The sequence below is a fragment of the Vicugna pacos genome, chromosome 26 (assembly GCF_048564905.1).
Source record: "Vicugna pacos chromosome 26, VicPac4, whole genome shotgun sequence".
NCBI lineage: Eukaryota > Metazoa > Chordata > Mammalia > Artiodactyla > Camelidae > Vicugna > Vicugna pacos.
Window position 1 is genome coordinate 872,061 of NC_133012.1, and position 22,733 is coordinate 894,793.

The window sequence follows — 22,733 nt, forward strand, 5'->3', positions numbered from 1 at the left end:
GCAGGCCACCATATTCTTCTTAGCCACTTTGTGAACCACTATGCTGCCCTTCACCCCCATGTGAATTTCCCATTCCCCAAACATGCCTTTATGTAGCGGAGACAAACTTAGAAGTGTACAGTACTCCGTCTCAGGGTGCCCACGAGCGGTGACACCAAATATCACAATCAAGAAAGTAAATTCACCAAACACCAGTATGGGGCCCCTTGGGTTTACGTTGCGCTCTTCCAAAACACAGTTAATTTTAAACTCATTACCATTTCTATTTATGGGAATTCCAGCTGGAAATTTTGTGATAATATGGCTGTCTAAATTACAAAGTTTGCAAAACCCCTAGCTTAAAGACTAGATCAGGTTAATATACGCAAATATAAAAAATAAAGTCATGTAAAAGCAACAAAAGGCAGGGAGATGCAAACTGCCCTGGACTGACATTTTAAAGGAGACTTCATTTGCTAACATCATTCCCCAAAATTACACTATCTAGTTAGCTCTCACTTGCTACTCACCTCCTGAACCTGGCTCAGTAAGAATGATGCCTTAGAGGCAAATTAGTGACCTAAATTATCTTCTATAATTCTGCGTTTTGACTTACGAGGTTAGCTGACTTGCCAAAGACTTTCTATTTTCTAGCTCTTCCAGGTACATTTGCTTGTACTTTTCCCATCTGTTTTCATCAGAATCACTTTTTAGTTCAGGTTCCAGATCTTTAGCTCTCTGTTCCGTTTGACTGACTGAAGCACGTTTGCACTCTCTTAACACGTTTTCTTGAAGTGCTGCTTGTGCCTAAAGCACATTAAAAGGATACAATTTTAAAAATAATTATAACCTGAGTAATCACAGTCTATTTGTTCCCATTAGTTTTCAGTCAATGACTCAGAGAGCAATTTTAAGTGTGAGAAAACAGCTGAATGTTAAACTACTTATCATCAATGTCAAGTGAATTAAATCTGAATTACAAAATTAAAGTTGAATCACTCTTATACTAGTACTCATGTAATGTGATAGTTCGAAGAATAATAGGATCAACTTAAAATTTTAAAAATTGGACAATACAACCTAAGAGTAATCCCAGAGTGTGGCACAGCATTTACATCACAATATATTCTTTTCCTCCTCGTAGTGTTGATTTACACCAGTTGGTCTTAAAAATGATTCTCTATTGAGAATTGTTCTGAAAGATCAATTTAGTGATAGTGATGATGGAAACTAAATTATTTAAAGGGAGTAACAAATGCGGCCTTCCTTCCAGAAACCTACAAAACAAACTGCTATATGGAAAGTAGGGGAAACACATAAAATGTACACATCCGAACTGTAATTCTCAGCGAAGTGAGTTAGAGCACGTTACAGATCAGTGTCTCACCTGTAAAAACTGGCTGATTTCTTTCAGTTTTTCTAATACATCATGTCTTCCTTGCTCTTCAGTTTCCCGTCTGTACTGCACAGCTCGCCTGAATTTTTTCAGTGTTTTTACTACATCCCGTCTTGTTTGCTCTTCAGTCTCCCGTTTGTCCTGCTCCACTTGACTGTGATCCACTGTATTCATTTCGAGGTGACGTCTGAGGTTTACTGCTTCTTCCTCCAACTTCTTCTTCTCCTCCTCTAGTGCTTCACATTTCTTTTGCATCTGTTTCACAGATAATATCTCCTTTAGAAGAAGCTGAGTTTCTGCACTCAGATGGAGAAGTACTGAAGACGTAGATTCCTCTTTTGCTGGAAGATCAGCATCCTGCGTGAAAAAGGTAAAATTGTTTGGTAATGAGGTTAGCAGACTGAGAACAGCTTAACTCTAACCCAGCATCAAAGGCTGAAATAAATTCAGTTACAATAAAATGGTCTATCTACCTTGTGGAATGGAGAAACTCAAATTACTCAGAAAAATCAAGAAAAAAAGTTCAAACCACCAAGAGTCACAAAAATATACTGTTTACTGTCATCATCTTTGTTATACATTTGTACTTGATTTTACACTCTTTTTCTGTAATTGTTCCATGTCTTTCCTACATAAAATGACTATAAGGCACCTCTTAGTAGAAAGTCTCTTACACCTTCCTTCCCCAAGTCTTCAATCTTCATGATTTTTAAAGTTTTAGGGAGATCGTATTGAATTACTTAAGGGCTGAATTAATAAATGCCTCCCAAAACAAGACTTTTTGAAAAAAAGACTGCAATTAATACATCTTACAAATACGGATTCTAATGCCATAAGCCTTTCTCTGAACTACAAATATTTTATGCTAGTTTGAATTGCATTCCAAGGAGCAATGAATGATTCACAGAGTTAAGGAGAAATCCATCTCCTAGTGTAGTGGTTTAGTAAGATGACCCATACGTTCTTCTAAACAAACAACAAAGCCTTCATTCTTGTAATCCTTTGTGGCTCTCCACAAAACAAGAGAACATACTCAACAAAAACAAACAAAAAAACCTGCTGGAATTTCAGTGACACTGACTTGGGAAGAACTGCTTTCCTTCAGATAGAAGGATTGTTTGCTGAGACAAGGCAGGCGGAGGTGGTGGTTGTAAAACATCTCTACAAATTCCTTGACACTTCCCCTGCTAAATTCCCTCCCCTGAAGTATGTACTGGCCTCAGTCAACTGGTTTCTAGGGGACAGAACGTGGGGGCACTGCTGTGTGATTTCTAAGGCTAAATGGCCTCTGACTTTCACTCCGTAGGGATGCTCACCCTTAGAAGCCAGCCACCACGCTGTGAAGCCCAGGCCACCTACTGAGTGTACACGCAGCTGTCCCAGCTGATGACCCCAGGGAATGTCCTTAACCAAAGCCAGCTCCAACTTCCAGACATGTGCATGAACAAGCCTTTAGATTATTTTAGAGCCCGCTTGATGCCAAGTGGAGAAGAAATGAGCTGGCTCCACTGAGCCTTGTCTAAACACAGATTTGGGAACCAAGCAAATGCTGTTTTGAGTCACCAGGTTTTGAGGCAGTTTATCATATAAATTATTAGCAATAAGTAACTGGCACAGCTATTGATGTGAAAAATGGGGCACAGCCATTAAAAAAGAACCCAAACTGTGGGGATGCCTTTGCACCTGGAGGTAGGCGAAACCTGAACAGATGTAGAGAAGAGTAAGAGTGAAAACCCAAAGTGTCCACGAGACTGTTAGTGGAAGCCTGAGGGCCCTTGAAGGGCTGAGAGTGACAGCTTCTAGGCCAGGGAAGAAAATGACGACCCTGAAACCGGAGGAAACGGGACTCTTGCTACCGGACAGCTGAAAGTAAAATTGATGAGATAAGCTAAAACAAACAAAAAGATTATTAAATAGAAAGGAACCAGGACTCACTGGGTTCAAATTATCTGTATCCCATTTAAAGCATCTCCACATGCCCAATGGTCACATAATGGGTAAGCAGAGAAATGGCTTCCGGGCGAAGATCAAATCTAGGGGGCTGCCAGGAAAACAGTCTAAAGATGAAGCCAAGACTTTGTTAAGACCGTGGAAAGATTTAACGTGCTGCCTCAAATTCCTTTAAAGATCTTAATAGCGTAAGAATTTCAAAGGCGTGGTCCCCCAACAGCTTCACAGGAAGCCCAAGGTGAAGAGTTTATCTCAAAAAGACGTGAGAGTAGCTTTTCCAATGGCAGGAACCCCAATAAAATTCACAGGAAACTCAGTTTTAAAGAGAACTGTGGTAGCAAAACTACTGCTTACTAGCTTGGACTGAAAGAGACAAGACAGTGCAAAATGGGAGGAGGACTTTGGGTTTTTCTTAGAAGGTCTACAAGGACGAAGCTGGCTGGAGAGAACTGCTCAGCTGCAAACAGGGGTCATTGCTCATGAAAAGGACAGAACAAAGAGCTCAGAGAGGGCAACGAAGGAGAACCCCTCCCAGGGTTGGGACTAAGTCCTAATCAAAGAGCCAGCAGCATCAGGCTGCACTGCAGAACTGCTACGGGCCAGCGTGCCTCCCATCTTCCATCTGTGAGTGAGGGAGTCCTCAGCAGTTCAGCAGAATGTCGGGTGTGGGGCGGCAAATAACCCGTGTCTCCTTATCCTCAAGCCTCAGCACTGAGAGGAGTGTACTCAAGGGCTGTACTCCAGAAAGCACGCCCAGGAACCTCAAACCCACCTGGACCTGGTGAAGATGGGAAAGTAAGACCCTGGGCTGGAGCCTGAGCCTAACACCACAGCGACCGAGACCTGCTCACGCCTGTGTGGGGATAAGTCATTTTCTTGTATGGAAGCAATAAGAAAACATTGTGGCTAGTGAGTAGATTATGCTGGTTTTTGAATGTCTCCATACATTTTCAAAATTAATTCCATAAAAAAGGTACAATATGGGCCAACCTTAAGTGCCCTGCTCCTAATGAACAGAAAACGGTGAAAGTGGCACCGAGTGAACTGCAGGGCTCGGTTTGAAAAGGCATTTCAGCTTCTGCCTCGCTCTTAACCCTGGAACCCACTCTCAGGTGGGCAAGCTCAGGCCACAGAGACAGCTTCCGTGTTCCAGGGGAGGTGGTCCACCTGCCCGCCCCACCTAAGCCACAGCCCACCGCCGACATCAACCATCAGACATCAGTGGATAAACCTTCACGTGATTCCAGGCCCCTGCCTTCGAGCTGCCCCACCTGAAGCTGAGAGGAATAGAGGCCAGCTGTCTTGGCCACACTTTTCCTACGTGTAGGTTGTGAACAAAATAAATGCTTATTTAAGCCACTGAACTTTGGGGAGTTTGTTAGGCAAAAACAGATAAACAGAAGAGTGGATGAAAAAAGACAGTAAGAAATGTAACTTGAATAGAGTAGAAATTGGTCCCCTATAAACTGGAATGTAACAAACGTTGATACTAACTTATTAATGACAAAGTGCTGATGAGAAGCAGCAGATAACTGAAAGAAAGACCTCAGAACTAGCGAGAAGGAAGATACTTTAGAGTCCCCCTCCAATTACAGCTTCTTACAAACAGGCATGTATTTCACAGTTTTCCCTCAACTTGGAGGATAAGGAAGACTGGTAAGCAAGGAGACACAGGATTTGAAGTCTAGTAATTGAAAAACAACAAGAAATAGTTTACCAAAATCAACCTTTTTACCTCATTTCAACGAACTGAACTTCTAAGAGACAGGCAGCTTTGAGAAGTTACTAATCTAGCACTCACTCTTCACTTTCCTTTCCTCAGAGAGAAAATAAAATATTATGGAACCATAAATGTAGTGTCCTTTGGCAGTATTTAAATTAAATACAATTTTTCCTTTACCTTACTTAAAAGCTTGTTGGTAAGGGAACGTAAGACTGTCTCAGCTTCGTGTTGTAGCACAATGCTTCCCCATAGCACACAGATTGGCTTTGAACTTTTGAAATTCAAATTACGAATCTGTTATCTGTTTCTGATAAACTGATTGAATATTATCTAATTTTTAACAGCTGTACTCTTGGAATATTTCCCTTGGATGGGATGAAATATTTATTTCATTAATTATGCATTAAGCTATAGAATACAGCGAGGCATCTCTCCTTTTAAGTAAAAGGAGGTAGACACAGGGAGCTGAGAATGCAGGATCTGCACCAAGAACAAGATCGGCACCAGTGTTACACACAAGAACCAAGCCAAAAGAGGACTTCATCGTGAACCACAAGATGATGGATTAGAGAGGCTTCCAAAGAGGAAGGTTGAATTAATCTTTTCCAGACTTATCTTTTGCCTCTAGGTAGTGAAATCTATGGATGAGTCTATGAACTATAATGAATGCAACATAATGAAGTGTATTGCAGACTGAGTCAGCAGATCCCGTGACCATGATTTGATGGAAACTGGAGTGAAGTGGGAGGCACTGGGTGAGAAACTAAAGGTCTGAATGGGGGGAAGGAATGGACTTTACTTTTGCAAGCCTACTTTCTGTCATGTCACAGAGTCAGCAAGGCATAAGCTGGCCACAGGCCCCTTCAGGACGCAGCAGATCTCCACAGAAGTGGAGTTACAGACATTCCGCGACACTGACTTTTTATTATGATGTAAAACAACTGGTACTATGCAAGAAGACTCGGAAAGAGTTCTCATAACATCTGAATTGGTACTGGCATGGGACAGACATAGATCAATGCATCACCACTGAGAATCTAAAAGAAACCCTCACATTTACGGTCAATTGATTTTCAATACGAGTGTCAAATAACTGAATGAGACAATAATAAGTCTTTAACAAATGGTACAGGGACAACTGGATATCCACATGCAAAAGAACAAAATTCGACCTCTACCTCATACAACATATGTAAAATTAACTCAAAATGAAAGAGCTAAACCTACAAAATTCTTAGAAGAAAACACAGGCGTGTGTCTTCATGACTGGATCTGGCACTTGTTTCTTAGGGCAGTAAAAGACAGAAGTAGATTAACTGAACTTCATCAATGTTAAAAACTTCTACTCCTCAAAAGACACCATCAAGAAGGTAAGAAGGCAAGCTCCTGAACAGGAGGAAATACTTGAAAATCCTACATCTGATCAAAGGCTTGCACCCAGGATACAAAAAGGACTCTGACAATTCAATCATAAAAAGACAGCCCAATTTGAAAATGGGCAAAAACCTAAACAGACAGGTCTTCAAAGAACATACACAAATAGATAAGCTCATGAAAAGATCCCCAACATTCTTAGTCATCAGAAAAATGCAAATCAAAGCCACAACGAGATGCCAGTTCACACCTACCAGGAGAGCTGATGGCCAGTGGTGACAGGAATGCATAGAAATTGGGAGAATTATACACTTTGGATAAAAATGTTAGATGGTGCAGCCACTCTGGGAAACAGTATGGCAGGTCCTCAAAAGGTTAAACAGAGTTACCATATGACCCATATGACAGCATTTCCATTCTTAAGTATATTCCCCAAAGAAGTGGAAACATGTTTACACCAAAACTTGGACAGAAATGTTCACAGCAGCATTATTAGCAATAGCCAAAAAGCAGAGGCAACCCAAAGGTCCATCAACTGATGGATGGATAAACGGTTTAGCCCCACAACCGAGTACTGTTCGACAATAAACAGAAATGGAAATACTGACAAGCGCTGTAACATGGATGAACATTGAAGACGTGTTGTCAAATGAAAAAAGCTAATCATGGACCGCACAGCATGTGATTCCATTCCTGGGAAACACCCAGAACAGGCACATCTATAGAGACAGAAGTCAGACTAGTGGTTGCCGGGGGATGGGGGGGCTGCGGTGCTAGGGGTGATGGCCAAGGGATGCAGGCTTTCTTTTTGGGGTGATGGGAATGTTCTAAAATTGATTGTGGTGACAGCTGCACATCTCTGAATATACTAGGAGATACTAACTATGCATCCTAAATGGGTGAATTATATGATACGTGAATATTTTTCTTTTTTGGTGGAGGGAAGTAATTAAGTTTTTCTTATTTATTTTTAGAGGAGGTACAGGGGATCATACCCAGGACCTTGTGTATGCTAAGCATGCACTCTACCACTTGAGTTATGCAATCCCCCTATCATATGTGAATGATATCTCAACAAAGTTAAAAAAATAATCCAAAGGCAGGACTAGACAATTTTCTTAATTCTCTATTTTGGGTGTACAGATGTGATCTGAACTTCTCCATGCTTTGACAACATGTCTAAAATGAATAGAAAATGAAGGCAATGTCTAACTTCAACTGGTTTCTATAATGACCTTTCTGCACAAGGTATTCTGAAACCCATGAAATAAATACACACAGGTTCTATATCCATTCACAAAAGTGAAGATGAGACATGACAATTTCCTGGAACATTCCATGAAACATTATCCTCTGATTTTATCTAGCTTGCCTCATTGTGGTGAGAGATCACTAAAACATACTGTTTAATAGGAAAAAAAAGTTAACTTCTGTGAGGAAAGAGGTATAATTCTCAACTTCTCTAAGGGTAAATATAAGAAAAAAATAAAGAACGGCAGAATGAAAGTCAACACTTAAGAAACAAGTGCATTATAAAGAAAATAAAAGTGAAATTATAATGAAGATGCAAAAGAAAGCTGTCCCTGAAATGCTAGTGTCCTGCAACACTCTGCGCTGCACGTTCATGGCCGACGTGCTGAATTTCATACATACTGGGTTCGCAGTTTGATGTGGCTTCCTCTCTCCATCCTGTCTCTTATTTTCTGAGTTAGTTTGATGATGTGCTGTCACCTCCAGGGATGCTTCCAACGTGGACACTTTCTTTCGGGTGTCAGCCAGTTCTTGCTGAAGCTGTCTCATACGGGCCTAAAAAGATGACTCTGTTACTGAATTTTCAGTCACCTTATCATCAAGTTACATTAATGATATGTAACTCCAACAAATGGGCTTTGAGAACTATCCCCACAGACATCAGTTCACCTTCTTTTCCTCATAGGCACACATTCCTGTTTACTGAATTTCATTAAAGACACAGAAGGCGTGGCCCTCCTGCCTTACTGACAGGAAGTTAACTTAGACAATGGAGGCAGCCCCACCAGCCACTCCCTGCCCCTCCCAGGAAGCGGCCGAGCTTCACCCCCACTGAAGTCTCAGACAGGAAGGGGTGTGCGGGTGGGATGAGCGGTGGTCAGTTCCACACTGTGGAACATTCTCCCTCTTTCTCATTAGAGGCTTAAGTTCAGAGTTCTTCACATATTCAATCTGGTGTTTAAACCCTTCCAACAGACTCCCATCTCACAATAAAAACGAGGATATTCCAATGGCCTTTGGGGACCTGAGACAACCTGGCGTCCCCTGCCTCCTGGACTGCAGCTCCCACAGCTCCCCCCACCCGTCCCACGCACTCCCTTCCTGCCACTCAGGACTCTGGCTGCTCCTCCTCAGTCTGAAAATGGGACCCCAGTGCCAGACTCGAACATCACAGAGCGCCCCAGTTCCTCTGTGCTGGACAAACTTAGATCCGAATGACAGTAACTGAGCCTTGCAATGAGAACTGTGAGCACATTATTTGAAAAAATGTTCAAAGTAAATTACAAATAGAACAGGGGAGACTAAGTCAAACACAGTTTTGCTAAAATTTACATTTGTCCCAAATTATGACTGAATGGTAACTAGATGCCTTTAAGGAGTGGAGAGGTCATAACAATACATGATTTGAGATGGAAGTATTTCTCAATTTAATTCCAATTGACATGAATAAAAATAAAGTTTTATCAACTAAAAATGTATGAAAAGCTACTGAAGGAAAAGTACTGCAAGATACAGCATTTACACATTAACCATCAAGGTAATCCACACAATTGATACTTTTCTCTCTTTCTCTCTCACTTTTTTTTTGTTTACATTTTTGTTCACATAACTGAATCTTAATTTCAAATTACTCATTTTAGGTCTAAGCATTTCATTTATCTGCTTCATGATACTAAAATGTGGTGACAGAAAGATTAAAATGATTTAGGCAGTATAAATTACTAAGACCTGCCTGTATCTGTCAACAGCTTATAGCTTAATCTCTTAGAATTCCAGGTGACACGGCATCTTTACTCAAAGTAAAGCACCTCTCAGGTCTAATTTTTGTTTGCTGCACACAAAAAAATGCCTTTAGGCTGCCTTACGGTGTATATAGCCTGCACATTTTTTATATTCAACTAGTTTCAACGTTCAGCTTCCACCAGGTACTACTTTGAATTCTCTTTGAGGAAGTCTGAAAATTAGTTCCCTTTCTGGGTACTTACTTCCATTTCTGCTCTGTCTGTTTCATACTGACAGTCTGTCCTTTAAACATCTGCATTCTTTAATTAACTCCTTGTTTCCTTCCTCCAGCATGAGAACTCGTGTGCTCATGGCTTCAAGTTTTCCCATGTGATCCAGAAATGGCTCTGGGGTATTAAATATTGTCTTTTCGCTTCTGGCTTCATTTCGAGCAACTTCTAGTTGCTGTCGAAGCAGCGTGTTTTCACTTTGTAGTTTCCATATTGTCTCCTTCAAGAATGGCTGCTTTGCAATGTATTTGATGACGTCCCCTTGTTTGCTCTGAGACAAGGGTTCAGTTTCCTTGTTTGAACGCTGGGCTTGGCCTCGGTCTCTGTGCACACATTGTAATACCAACGTCGTTGGTCTAAGAGCATCTCTCCTGGGATGGAGCTCAATTTCTGGGCCACGGAATTGACGCTCAGCTTCAGGAAGTTGCTGAGGAAGCACCTCGCTGCTATCTTTTGGGTCAGACAGCTCAAAATCCATTGTGTCCTGTAAGTGAAACCCCTCATCTCTTACTCTTTGAACTGTACGCAATAAACTGACATCATAATTTCCTTTGAAGTGGAAGACTAATCTCTAAGTTTATACAACAAAAAGTTTGCAGTAACTGGGTATCCAACTGGAAAAACTTAAGGTGAATACAAACTCAAACTTTAACCAGAAATCCCCCAAAGTTCAAAAATTTAATTGAAGACAGTGAATCCATGAGCTAAGAATCGGAAAGGCCTTTCTTTCTCTGAAATACAACAAACCCAAAAGGCTTAAAATAAAAAATGAATAAATCTGACTACACTTAAAAATTATATCTGACATCTAACCTTTACAGCTAGCCTCAAAGTAAGAGCCTTAGCTCTGTATAAATTGGGACAGGTTAGATTTCCTAAAAAATTCTTTCCTGAGAATATTCCATAAATATTCTCCCTTTCTAACATTTTTAGAGCGAGTTATAAGAAATACATCTACGGATGAATGATAAATCTAAGCACTGTACTAAGCACGTCTACAAACATCAGTTAACTCATTTAGCTGTGACAATTCTGGAATAAAGGGTTAAAAACACAAGCAAGCTGCAGGGTTTTCCCCAGGGCTTCTGACATTCCTAACACATCAACTTTCTACCTAGAGAAACAACAGGTAATCAGGATTCTAAGGATAATATATAGCTTGAAAAGATACATTGAATGGAACATGAGAGGGGGCTAAAAAGAAGGTTAAGAAGTTTTCGTCTCAAATTCTAAGCTCACAATTGGTAGATACTGGAAAACAGACTGTAACTTATTCCTATTCATCATATACTTCTTATCTATTTCCTTGGCATTTATGACATATTTCCTGTCATAACAACTGAACTTTTACAACCTAAACAAAGGGAATAGAAATTTAAGTCATATTTTTAGAATTCAAATAGATTTCATTATGATAGAGTGTGCATGTTATATCACCTGCAGCATGGTGCAGAATTCCGTGTCTCCTCATGCACTCACATTCAAAAAATACTAAAATGCTTCTTACATTTAAGACCTTATTCTAGGTGCTCCAGGAAATGCACAATTACGTTCCCTAATCTCTAGCGGTGTATGCTGATGCAGGGGTTATAAAGTGAATATGCAAATAACTATGCTACAAAGTATCTGAAACTTGAAATTTTAGAATGGGACACGAGGACTGGACATACCTTCTTAAACTATGATACAAAAGAATTCTGAAGTAGGTTTTGTCATATGGTTGTAATTAAGAGTCTACTTTGAGAGCTGCTTGTTATTTCAGGGAAAACATGTATTCTTCAATTAGATGAAGAGTTTTGAATATACTCTTACTGGGATAATTTAGAAAACACAAAGGAATCTATAATATGGATTTTGAGAAACAGAATTTTAATTTCTAAATTTTTATAATTTCAACTATTATTTTAGTCTTAATGCAGAACCCGAGATAGCAATAAAGTAAAACAAACAAAACAAAAACTTCTTTCGTCACAACTCTCTGATACCAAAATAAAAAGTGTCCAAGGGGAAAAAAAAAGACACATGCTACGCAGTTTTGGAACCGAAAGGCCCCAGGAGGGGTCCATGATTATCACAGTAAGTAGCTGTGTGCATTGAAGATGTCCCTGAGGCACGAGTATTATACAAGTGCCGTCAGTGTGGTTTAAAAGTCAAAGAACCCTTATCCTTGGCCAAGTTTCACAGTTCCTCTATTGTGGGAAACCTTTTCACAGTACAGTTTTCCTGTCACTATATATCTTCTAGTCCATTTTGCTTCAGCCTTATCTTCAGTATTTACCAAAGTAAAAAAAAAAAAAAAAAAAAAAAAAAACCTGCCATATTTTTATAAAATGGTTTACTCTGACCAACTTTCTCATACAAACATAAAACAATGATAGGCAGACCACTGCTAAATTTTAACAGTAAATACTACACAAAACTAAATTCAGACCAGAAAAATTAATTTCACAAGAGAACACTTTACCTTGGGAGCAAGAGCTAAGTCATCATCTGATGGAGGCCTTGAATCATCAATATCACGTTTGGGTGAAACTCTTTGGAGCAAAAATACACATCAAAAATAAGTGAGTTCATTTCTTTAAACAAACAAGTCACAAAAGTCTATGCTGAGGGATAAGAAAGCAGATTTGGGAGCCAGGCTGCCTGATGGTCAAGTCACATGTCAACTACTTGCTAACCATGGAATCATGGGCCAACTAGTCAACCTCCTTAAGCTACAGTTGCCTAGTTAACTAACGGTAACCTGTAACAGCACAGCTACTCTGCAAAGCTGTTGTGGTGACTGTACGAGGTAACAAATGTCAAGTACATAACTCGGTGTCTAACCCAGAGTAGGACACTCAACAAGCCTTGTTTCTTTTCTCTGTGTTCCCTTAGTCAACATGAAATTTTTAAAAATCCGTAAAATCCTACCTGATGACAGAGATGTCTTCATGACTCAGTGAAATCTCAACCACTAAATCCGCTATTAAAGAAAAAAGTAAAATAGACTTCGTACCAGCAATAGAAAAATACAGAATATTGAAAGTATAAGACCAATGTTCTGTTAACAAGCATTCCTTTCGGACCACACCTGGAGACTACGCACTTGAGTGAATACTGAGTATACTACTGGTAGGTAATTAATGCATAAAAACCACTTCCCCTCCTTTATATTTATCAAAAAAAAAAAAAGGGGGTGTTTATCCAAATTCGGTATCTTGAAGTGAACTGCTGTTTACAAGGACCAAAATACCAACCAAACTTTACGAGACTCACAAAAGAATGATAATCATTAGTAGAATAAGTATCATAAACTGATGACGTCAAGCTCACACAGCGTGGTGTTTCTGGACGATACCCATGGGACAAACCCACCCCGCCAATTGGCTTTGTCAGCCTCGTGTCATCTGGGCACGGTCATCCCTATTCGCTCACATGCGGTCTAGGGCTGCCTTCACACTGCAATGGCAGACATGAGTAGATCTGACAGGCACCACATGGCCTGAAATATTGACCCTCTGGCCCTTTATAGAAAAAGCTTGTGCATCCCTGCTTTATGTCATAACCAGGAAACCCTAAGACTCAAATCGAATCTTCTTACTCTTCTGCTCAACATTCTTCAATGGATCCATGCAGCTGCCATTGCTGGTTCCCAACTTGACAACCATTTCTTCTTTGTCGTCCTTGCCAGACAACTGCAACTTTTCTTGGATGTTTTCTGCCCCAGTATGCGAAGAAGGTAAACTCTTCTTAGCTGCAAAAAGAGAAATGATTATTCTGCGGTCATCACAGTAACTACATCTCTTTCCCCCGTGGCTGGTTTAGGAATGAGCATGCGATGTAGCCCAGCCAGTAAGATGCTAGGGGAAGTCTACCGGAAGCGTCTCTGTTTTCTTCCTCGTTAACAGGAAACATGCAGAGAGAAGCAGCCCTCCTCACCTGCGGATACTGTCATGTGAGAAGATGACGCTTGGAGCTGCTGCTAATCAGCAGACCAGGAAAGGCGACATCAAACACCAGCAGCCTCACAGCTGAAGGAGGGACAGCATCTGGGATCCTGACGACATCACCGAACCTTCTAAACAATCCTGACTCCTGTTGCTCTAGCCACCGTTACTTAGGCCTCCTATTACTATTCGCAGCTAAAAGCATTCTGACACATCTCCCAAGGTCTACAGCAGACCTCCTCCTTTCTATAGTACTCGAAAGGCTTTCAGAAGCGTGCCTGAGCTAGGTAGTCACCTCGTTCCCAACCATTCCTACAGCATCCTTCCTGCACCAACAAAATGAAACTCATAGATCCTCCAAAGTTCACTGGCACATCTCAGCCTCTGCACCACTGTCCTTTCTGCCAAATGAAATCTTCAAAGATGTTCTGCCCACCAAACACTGCCCTTCTGCCTCCTCCCCTGGCAAACTTCTACTCGCTCTGCATGGCTTACCTGACATCCTACCCACTTTTAAAAAACTTCTTTCCTCACCATGGACTTAAAGTATTTGGCACATATTAAATACCAATAAAAATATACATGAAGACAGTTACAAAGTCCTAGTGGGCTCTGGGACACAGGAAGCACAGAATAAAGTAAAGCAAGTCATAGAAATGGTGACGACAGCAACAAGCTCCCGGAGGCCAGGAACTGTGCTTGTGACCTGTTTGCATTCTGCAACGTCAGAGTGGCGCTCAGTACCTAAACGACACTTAAGAATGTTTTCTGTGAAAATCCTGTTTAAAAAAAATACAGACGTTAACCAGGGACAACTCTGTTGTCTTATGAGCACCTTGAAGACCAAAACTCTGTCTTTTCCATCTTTGTATTTCCTACAGCAGAAGTTCTTTGCTTGATCCAGGTCTACCAAGGTAAAGGTGCCCTCATACAGTTCAGACTGAACAGCACGCTAGGGGTCACATCTAGGCAACACAGTCGTCGTCTTTTTTTTTTTTTTAATGTGAAGCACTTCTGTGCTTTCTTTACAATTTGTTGAGTCCTGAGTTGTGCTATTTGAGTATTTATTATCACAACCCTTTAACTAATGGCAACAGAAAATCTTGTTCTAACAAAACAGTTTCATGACAAGTATCCCCAAAACAGAAGAAAACACCTGACTCTCATGAAGGCGACATGTCGCACTCTGCACTTCTGAGGAATGAAATCGGTAAGAGGGACCTTGTTGGTGTAATGATGCGAAAAGTAACCAGTGCTTCTCAACAAGGCACTGCTTTCCTGACTTCTGCACTATCACTAGGTATCTTTAAAATACCATCTCGTTAGTATGCTGCACACTGGCCCAGCTGTGCAGCTCCAATTGTTGGCCATTTGTTTACAGCACCAGGAAGGTATCGCTGAGCTCCCAGTTTTAAAGACAATCACTTTTTAGTGAGGCTAATCACTATGCAGTAACTAGCATTCATTTACCCAATGGAATCCAACTGCTGTAAAAATTAAAGAGCCAGTTCTGTAACAAGGCCAACTTCTTATAATGTTACAGGAAATGTACAACAAAGTAAAAAACCTGTTTTTCGTATCTACACAAAGATATAATATGGGATTTCAGGGGCCATGATTAAATAAATGAATTTCTTTTCAGACAATATTGTTCCAGATTTTACATTACCTACAATTAACTTCTCAAATAATTCTGCACACTAGACCATTAAGAAAAAATTAATTAAAAAATAAAAACATACATGAAATTTACACACTGGCTTTTTTCACTGCTCTTTCATTATCACAAGTTCCTCAATCTTACTTCCTTATCTATGGTAGGCCCAACAAGAGTAACTTATTACCTGAACTCTGTCCTAGGTCGCTATTTTGAGGGGGAGTATTTGGTATCCTTCCGGCTCTGTAGTCGACAATCAGTTGGTAAAGGCTATGTATAAAAAACGTGATAAATAAATATTACTACTTGAATACTAATATGAAAAACAATTACCAAATATATTAAATTCATAGATTATTTCAGACAATATCAGAGGCAATATCAAAACTTCAATTGTCCCATATTCTTCAAATTTATACAATCTACAAACTTTAAATTTAGCATGTATAATTTGAAAAGAAAAAAAGTAAGGTGAAGTAGTCATGAACTAAAGGCAGTACAGCTCAGTAAGTTAACTAGAGCGAGCCTGACATGTGGTAAGTATCTCGAGCTCAGAAGTCCCAGCTCTATAACCAACAACTATTTGTTCCTGGACAAGGTGCTTCTCTTCAGCTCAAAGTCTCCCTTTATAAAACTGGGATCTTACAGTCTTGTTAGGCAGTTAGTTATTAATACTCATAGAAGTATTACGAAGATTTAATGAAATAATGTATCCCCCAGATGCTCAGAGAATTAGTGGCAGAATGGAATAATTTCTTCCTGAACTTAAACGCTGGAACTACTTGAGAATCCCAAATAAAACCCAATGTGTGTTTTCTTTCATAGGTGTAACATTTAAATGTGGCAGTCTTCAGAAAATGTTACAAATTACAGTGATTAGCTGTTCTTCATGGTTTATAATTCAGGGCACCTCAGCTAGTATATAACTTGCAGCTAAACTCATTTATACATATATGACCTCATACAAGCGTATGTATGAGAACTAAACAAGCCGTCACGCAGAAGTTTACGTGTCGATGGCCACGAAGACCGCGGAAACTGGATCAGCACGGGCGTCCCGGGAGCAGAGGTCAATCACGGCCCGACTGCAGGACCAGTTTCTTTTTCCTTTTCTTCTTTTAAAATTTTATTAAAGGTCTTTAGACAGCAACATCCAGACCCCAGACTCAGCTGCCAAGGAGATCCTGTTAAAACTAGTTTTAGTACCAACGCTGCAGCAACAGAATCAAGGGAAACAAGAGAACGATTAGCATGCCCTCGCCCCGCCCCAGTGCCTTGTGGGAGAGGACTGTCACTGTGGCCCCAGGGAATCCCTTAGGTTCCTGGAAAATTCAAGAGGAAGATTATAGAAGAAAGTCCTCAAAGGAAAATACAGGATTTTCTGCTCTACTAAACATTTCAAGACCCAAATAACTCGTTAGAAAAATCAGGTATGTGACATTATTTGTACCCCATGCATTGGGATTACACTGGAATGAACTGAAGAACAGCAGGACCCTAAGGATAAAGGTCTTACAAACCCTGAGATAAAGAACCCTGTGCCCACTGCTCCATCTCACTAGTCTGGCCTTTGGATGGTTTCCAGCTGATGATGTGAAGGGTCTCACTGCCATCCCCAAAGTGCCTGCTCCCAACTAGGAACTCTTACCTGTCTCATTACAAGTAACAGGTCATTTCCAACCTCAGTTTAGAGATAACTGGCACTTTAATGTAAACACTTACTGTTTAAAACCATTATAACAAGCATATCGTCCAGCAAACCATCCATGTAAATCTAGCAAATCAGTATTAACACGTTTCTCAAGCAGCAGCTTGACTATCTCCGGTGAGTCATGATGTACGGCCAGCATGAGTGCTGATCTAGAATAAAAGAGACAACTTCACTCTTAGGAACTTAGATAGCTCAACTTAGACAGTTAATCTGATCTATTTTACCAAGTTAATATCCTGCCCACCCCTGGAGAACTCACCACTTACATGCTCGAGTGCTCATCTTTGCAAATTACCTCCAAGGCCAAAATGGAGGGACAAAAAAGAAGCCTCCTGTCTTACTTGGCTAGCACACAGTAGAAGTGGCTAATTTAAAGTCCTCTGATGGACAAGAAAGGACGCTGAGGTCACTTATCTGAAGCAGGTAAAGATTTAAATAAAGGATTCCCCATTTCTTCCCTCGTCTGAAGTATAATACTTGAAAATCAGCTAGAGGTCAGGTTAGGAGAAGCTGTTTGCAGGCTGAAAACAGTAATATGAATAAAAACGGCAACAAAAATAGTCACGGCTGCAGTGAATCACGCTGAGGAGCATGTGCCCGGCACTAACCTGAAGAGTCTGCGTATGGTCTTTCTCAGGCACAACCACCCTTGAAGGATGTACTACGACCCTCCTTTACGTGTCAGGAAACATACTGGGTGGTACTAAGTCATGTCCCCCAGGTAACACCCCTGGCCAGCAGGAGAGCTGGGAATTCAACCTCGTCTGACTCTAAAGCCCAGCTCTTTCCTCTTTATCATCCACCAATGACTTGTCTTCTTTAATGGGAATGTTTATTCAATGACTAAAGCTATTTTTCTTCCTTCTACCATTATCAATTAAAAATAAAAACATCAAAATGTACTAGAAATGAAAAGGATAAAAACTGATGAGCCCACAGTATCTGGTAAGTTACTCTCTTAGTGATACTTAATGACAACCTAATAACATCAGTATCCTTCAAAGAAAGTAATTTAAAGCAGTCATCCAAAAAGCAAAACAAACTCCTCTTTGTTTACTATGCATCTTTTAAGAAAAAAATATATACCAAGAAGAGGTTAAAACAAATTATAAAAGAATGAAGTAATTCAACACTGTCTCATAAGGTAAATTAAAATTAGAGTTCATACTAATAAAACTAAAATGAAACCCCTGAACTACTGTAAGATTGTATGACCAAAACTATCAGGTTGCACATGACATCAGTCACTATCATAAAGGAAGATGAATCCTGCTGCATACTGTTCTTTGTAACACCAGGCAGAACAATTCCTTTTCTACCTAACTGATGATGTGTTGATTCTAAGTTAATCCTCTTTTTATTAGGTTAACCTTTCTGATTGGCTGTTACTACTTTAGAACAACATTAAGATTTAAAATGAAAGAGAGAGAGAACACACTATTGTACCTTTGCAGCTTGTCGACTGCATGTACATTTGCCCCATTCTCTATCAAAAATTTGACCATTTCTTCTTTGTTCTCTCTGATGGCGAGTAAAAGTGGTGTGTATTTATACTGTAAAATATTAAAAACAGTTGACAATGTGTAAAATTACATATAAATTTCAAAACTGAGTTTAAAAACTTAAGTTTCTGAACTTACACATACACTATAAATAAAAAGTAGCCCCTTCCTCCTCGCCCCTCTGTGCTCCTTCTCTTTAAAAGGTTCCTCCTTGACCTCCTTGAAAGTTTCCCTGTGAAGTCATTCTCTGAAACTCACTTCAGACATTTGCTGGCTCGAAGAACCTTCACTTCTATCGCAGCGTGTATCAGGCATTCTCTAGTTACCTTACTGCTCAACTACTACTCCTGGCACTCTAAACACTGCTCCAGAGAGAACCATTCAGCTACTGAATCAACTACATTTCTAAGGAGCCATGCTGAGGAGAAAGATACCATACATACTCTCTGCAACATGCAAACCTATCCAATTACAACTACGACTAATCTCATAATGCTTGCAGACATTTCAATGGGAGTATGACTATTTGCATGTAAAGAAAAAGTTTTTCTTAAACCAACTTACAAAATCTAATTTGAAAAATTCCATCCCACTCTTAAGGAATTATTATAAAATATGAAGTAGACTGTAAATTAATATAGACTGTCTTTAAAATCTTGAAATATATATCAAAATAGACCACAAGAATTGGAAATTCAAATGCTTCCAGAGGCAACATAGGTAGCCCGAGTAAGTGAAGGTCACAAGTGAGGACAGCAAACTGGAGAACACACACCCCACCGAGAAGGGGCCAGCTCTGCAGAGCAGACCACATAGGAGCCTGGGCTCAAGGGGGACCAGATTTGATTCTTTAGAAGTTCTGAAGTGTAGATCTCTGCACAAGTCTCCTAAATTTGAAATGTTGACTCAACGTGTGGAGACAAACTGAACATATCCAGGGCCATGTTTAGTCTACAGCCCACTTGTGTTTTTATGTTTGCTGTGTTTCCAAACAGTTGGGTATAAATCAAGTATTTGTATGTAAAACCTTGCCTTTGTTTAGAATCATACGTCTTACGAAAACACTGGGCCCCAACATGTAATAAAAATTGTGATTAAGACACATAATACCCACTTCAAGAATTTTTTCAATGCCTACTAAAACTACAATCTATCTGTATTCTTCCTGATTGTTAATCAAATGGATAATTAGGATTAAGAGGTATAAACAATCAGGCAAAAAATAAGGTACAAGGATGTACTGCACAACATGGGGAATAGAGCCAATAGTTTGTAATAACCGTAAGTGGAGCATAACCCTTAAAAATTTGTGAAACACTCAACTGTATACCTGTAATATATAATATAGTACATCGACTATACCTCAATTAAAAAAGTATATTGTAAAATAAATACATTTAAAAAAGGCTCATAATACCCGCTTCAAGAATTTTTCCAATGACTACTAAAACTACAATCTACCTGTATCTAATTCTCCCCAATTGTTAATCAAATGGATAATTAGTTCATGAGATGGCTGAAACTAAATTATTAAAACAATTCCAATTTGTTACTAATGTCATGGGTCTTGATGTTTAAAACTGCCATCTTGCATGGTATACTTATATATAATGGAATACAACTCAGCCATGAAAAAGAATGGAATACTGCCATTTGCAGCAACATGGAAGGACTTAGAGATTATCATACTGAGTGAGGTCAGAAAGTGAAAGACAAATCCCATAGGATATCACTTAATATGTGGATTCTAAAAATGCGATACAAATGAACTTATTTACAAAACAGAAATAGACTCATAGACATAGAAAACAAACTGATGGTTACCAAAGGGGAAAGGGGGTGGGAGAGGAATAAATTAGCAGTTTTGGACTAGCAGATACAAATTACTATATACAAAATAGATGAACAACAAGGTCCTACTGTATATACTACAGGGAACTGTACTCAATATCCTGTAATAAACCATAATGGAAAAGAATATGAATATATGTATATATATAACTGAATAAGAATATATATGTAACTGAATAATATATATATATAACTGAATACATATAAGTGAATAAGAATATATATATAACTGAGTAAGAATATATATATATAACTGAATACATATAACTGAATAAGAATATATATGTAACTAAGAATGTATATACAACTGAATAAGAATACATATAACTGAATAAGAATATATATATACATATATATATATATATAACTGAATCACTTTGCTGTACACCAGAAACTATCACAACACTGTAAATCAATTAGACTTAAATTTTAAAAAAACTGTCATCTTGATTATGCTAGGGCTCACTGAATCTAACAGATATATTGCAGGAGTCCGTCACACAGCTTTAACCAAAAGAAGGCTCATGATTTCCTATTACTGCAATCAGAAAAACCCTGTTGACCTAATGACCTGGATGGGAACAAATGGTGCAAAATCTTTAAAGGGTCCGACTCTACTTATTGAATCACTCACCACAACCAAGTTTCTAAGACTGTCTGAGTGCCACTGAATGATCAGTGGCTAGAAGGGAAAAGGAGCCATTCTTCAAGGCAATAGATGCTGCCAGTAATATTGCCAGGAAGAGACGGATAAAAGTCAGGCTAACATGGCTGGAAAGGAGAGCACTGAAAGAAGCAGCATCTATCAAACTCCTGCTCTTCCAGAGACGTCTTATTTTTGAGATCTGTGAATTTACATGTATTACACGAATCCATTCAATACTCCTTAACCAAGGGTTGTATCAGAATCTCAGGGAAGTATTTCTAAATACCTGTGTCTAGATCTGCGTACATTTATTCAATCAAAATCTTCAAGGGAGAACCAGGAGAAAAAGCAGGAGGACCAGCTTCACCATCACTTGCTCCCCACCTACAGCCACAGCCCCGCAGGGGAGCTACACCAGGCTGAGCATGGAAGACCCCAAGGTGAAGGTGCACGTGGAGGGCCATGTGACCACCAGCACAAGTGAATGCCCCTGCGGGCTGGCTGTCAAACATGACCTGACCTCACTTGCCCAGATTCTAGAACCTGGGATCCTGGGGTGCTCAGGGCCTGTGGCTTGCTGCCTCCCCTGCCCAGGTGCAGTCACCCAGCTCCCCCTGCTGGGTACTGGGTTCCTTCCTCATCCCACCCATCCCCAGGCAGGCAGGCAGCCAGCCCCTGCCATCACTTTACTCCCCGCAAGCCTTCATCTTCTGTAGGCTCTGAACCTACCACCCACTTCCAGGCACTTCCTAACGGGAAGTTGCTCCTTCTGGGGTAGAAGTGCGGCTGGGAGACAGAGCTCTGCCCTTTCTGTGGGCACTACCTCTAGACTCTGGCCTTGGCTTTGGAGTTGTTTCCATGATAGCAGGGCCTGATGTATTGTATTCAGTACACATATTACTATACATGAAACACCCGTAGCTAGAAAAGACCCTGTATTTCAAATATTTTGAAAATAAAGTCAGTTGAGCTATACCTTGTTTATCGCCTCGATATCTGCCTTATAGTGGAGCAGCTTTGCTGCAATTGATGTATCTTCAGCCAAGACGGCGTAATGCAGAGCAGTGTTTTGACAGTCGTCCACAAGATTTGGGTCAGCACCGTGTTCCAGCAGGATAGTGACACACACTTCTTTCCGGCATTGTACAGCCTGTTGGTATCATGCCAAGAAACAGACTGTAAGTGCTAGGCACTCCAAGTTAACATTCCTCAAGTTCCAGCACTTCATTATATTTAAAACAGACAAATTCATTTTTATTCTAAGTAATTAAATCAAATCAATCTCACGTGGACATGGTTGGCTGCTACACACCTTGATGAGAGCTGTCTTGCCTTCCTCGTCACTAGCATCCAGATCACACCTCCACTGGATAAGGAGAGCCACCACTGATGACTGGCCTCTGGTGCAGGCTAAGTGTAGGGCAGTCCTGGGAACGTAAGAGGACTGTTTAGGAAATCAGAGCTTACTAGTTCAAAGATACAGTTACTCACGTAGTTGTCAACATTCAACAGCATGCTATCCCCACCCCTTTAAAACTAACATTTAGTCTTCTTATCTTAGTTCTTTCTATGGGGAAAGAACAATATTTATTAGCTCTTATTACTCACCACATTAATGGAAGAACTACCTGTTTGAATAGAAAGGGCATGCTGTTGAGATTCAGCTCAACTTGGGTCTGACTTCTACTTTAACACTGTCCCGTATTAGCTCTCACTTAGCCTGACTGTGCCTCAATTTCCTCATCAACAAAA

The 22,733-nt window shown here is 40.0% G+C and overlaps 2 protein-coding genes across 5 annotated transcripts in view; one reads left to right on the top strand and one right to left on the bottom strand.

The window, feature by feature from the left end:
• The window catches only part of LOC140689396 (uncharacterized), a 198,027-nt gene that overhangs the window by 31,530 nt on the left and 143,764 nt on the right, over nucleotides 1-22,733 (top strand). The gene's annotated exons all lie outside the window — the stretch shown is intronic.
• The window catches only part of LOC116279550 (uncharacterized), a 46,113-nt gene that overhangs the window by 7,385 nt on the left and 15,995 nt on the right, over nucleotides 1-22,733 (bottom strand). For 3 of the 4 annotated variants that reach the window (XM_072950137.1, XM_072950138.1, XM_072950135.1), the window contains 12 exons: nucleotides 22,294-22,408; nucleotides 21,958-22,131; nucleotides 18,429-18,535; nucleotides 16,994-17,131; nucleotides 15,459-15,541; nucleotides 13,269-13,421; nucleotides 12,599-12,650; nucleotides 12,150-12,219; nucleotides 9,659-10,169; nucleotides 8,076-8,228; nucleotides 1,367-1,732; nucleotides 596-786 (listed from right to left, as the gene is read on the bottom strand). In XM_072950137.1, the coding sequence (XP_072806238.1) occupies nucleotides 9,681-10,169; nucleotides 12,150-12,219; nucleotides 12,599-12,650; nucleotides 13,269-13,421; nucleotides 15,459-15,541; nucleotides 16,994-17,131; nucleotides 18,429-18,535; nucleotides 21,958-22,131; nucleotides 22,294-22,408 (1,381 nt within the window). In that variant the 3' untranslated portion in view covers nucleotides 596-786; nucleotides 1,367-1,732; nucleotides 8,076-8,228; nucleotides 9,659-9,680. The remainder of the gene's footprint in view (nucleotides 1-595; nucleotides 787-1,366; nucleotides 1,733-8,075; nucleotides 8,229-9,658; nucleotides 10,170-12,149; nucleotides 12,220-12,598; nucleotides 12,651-13,268; nucleotides 13,422-15,458; nucleotides 15,542-16,993; nucleotides 17,132-18,428; nucleotides 18,536-21,957; nucleotides 22,132-22,293; nucleotides 22,409-22,733) is intronic. The other variant, XM_072950136.1, reaches the window with a different exon arrangement.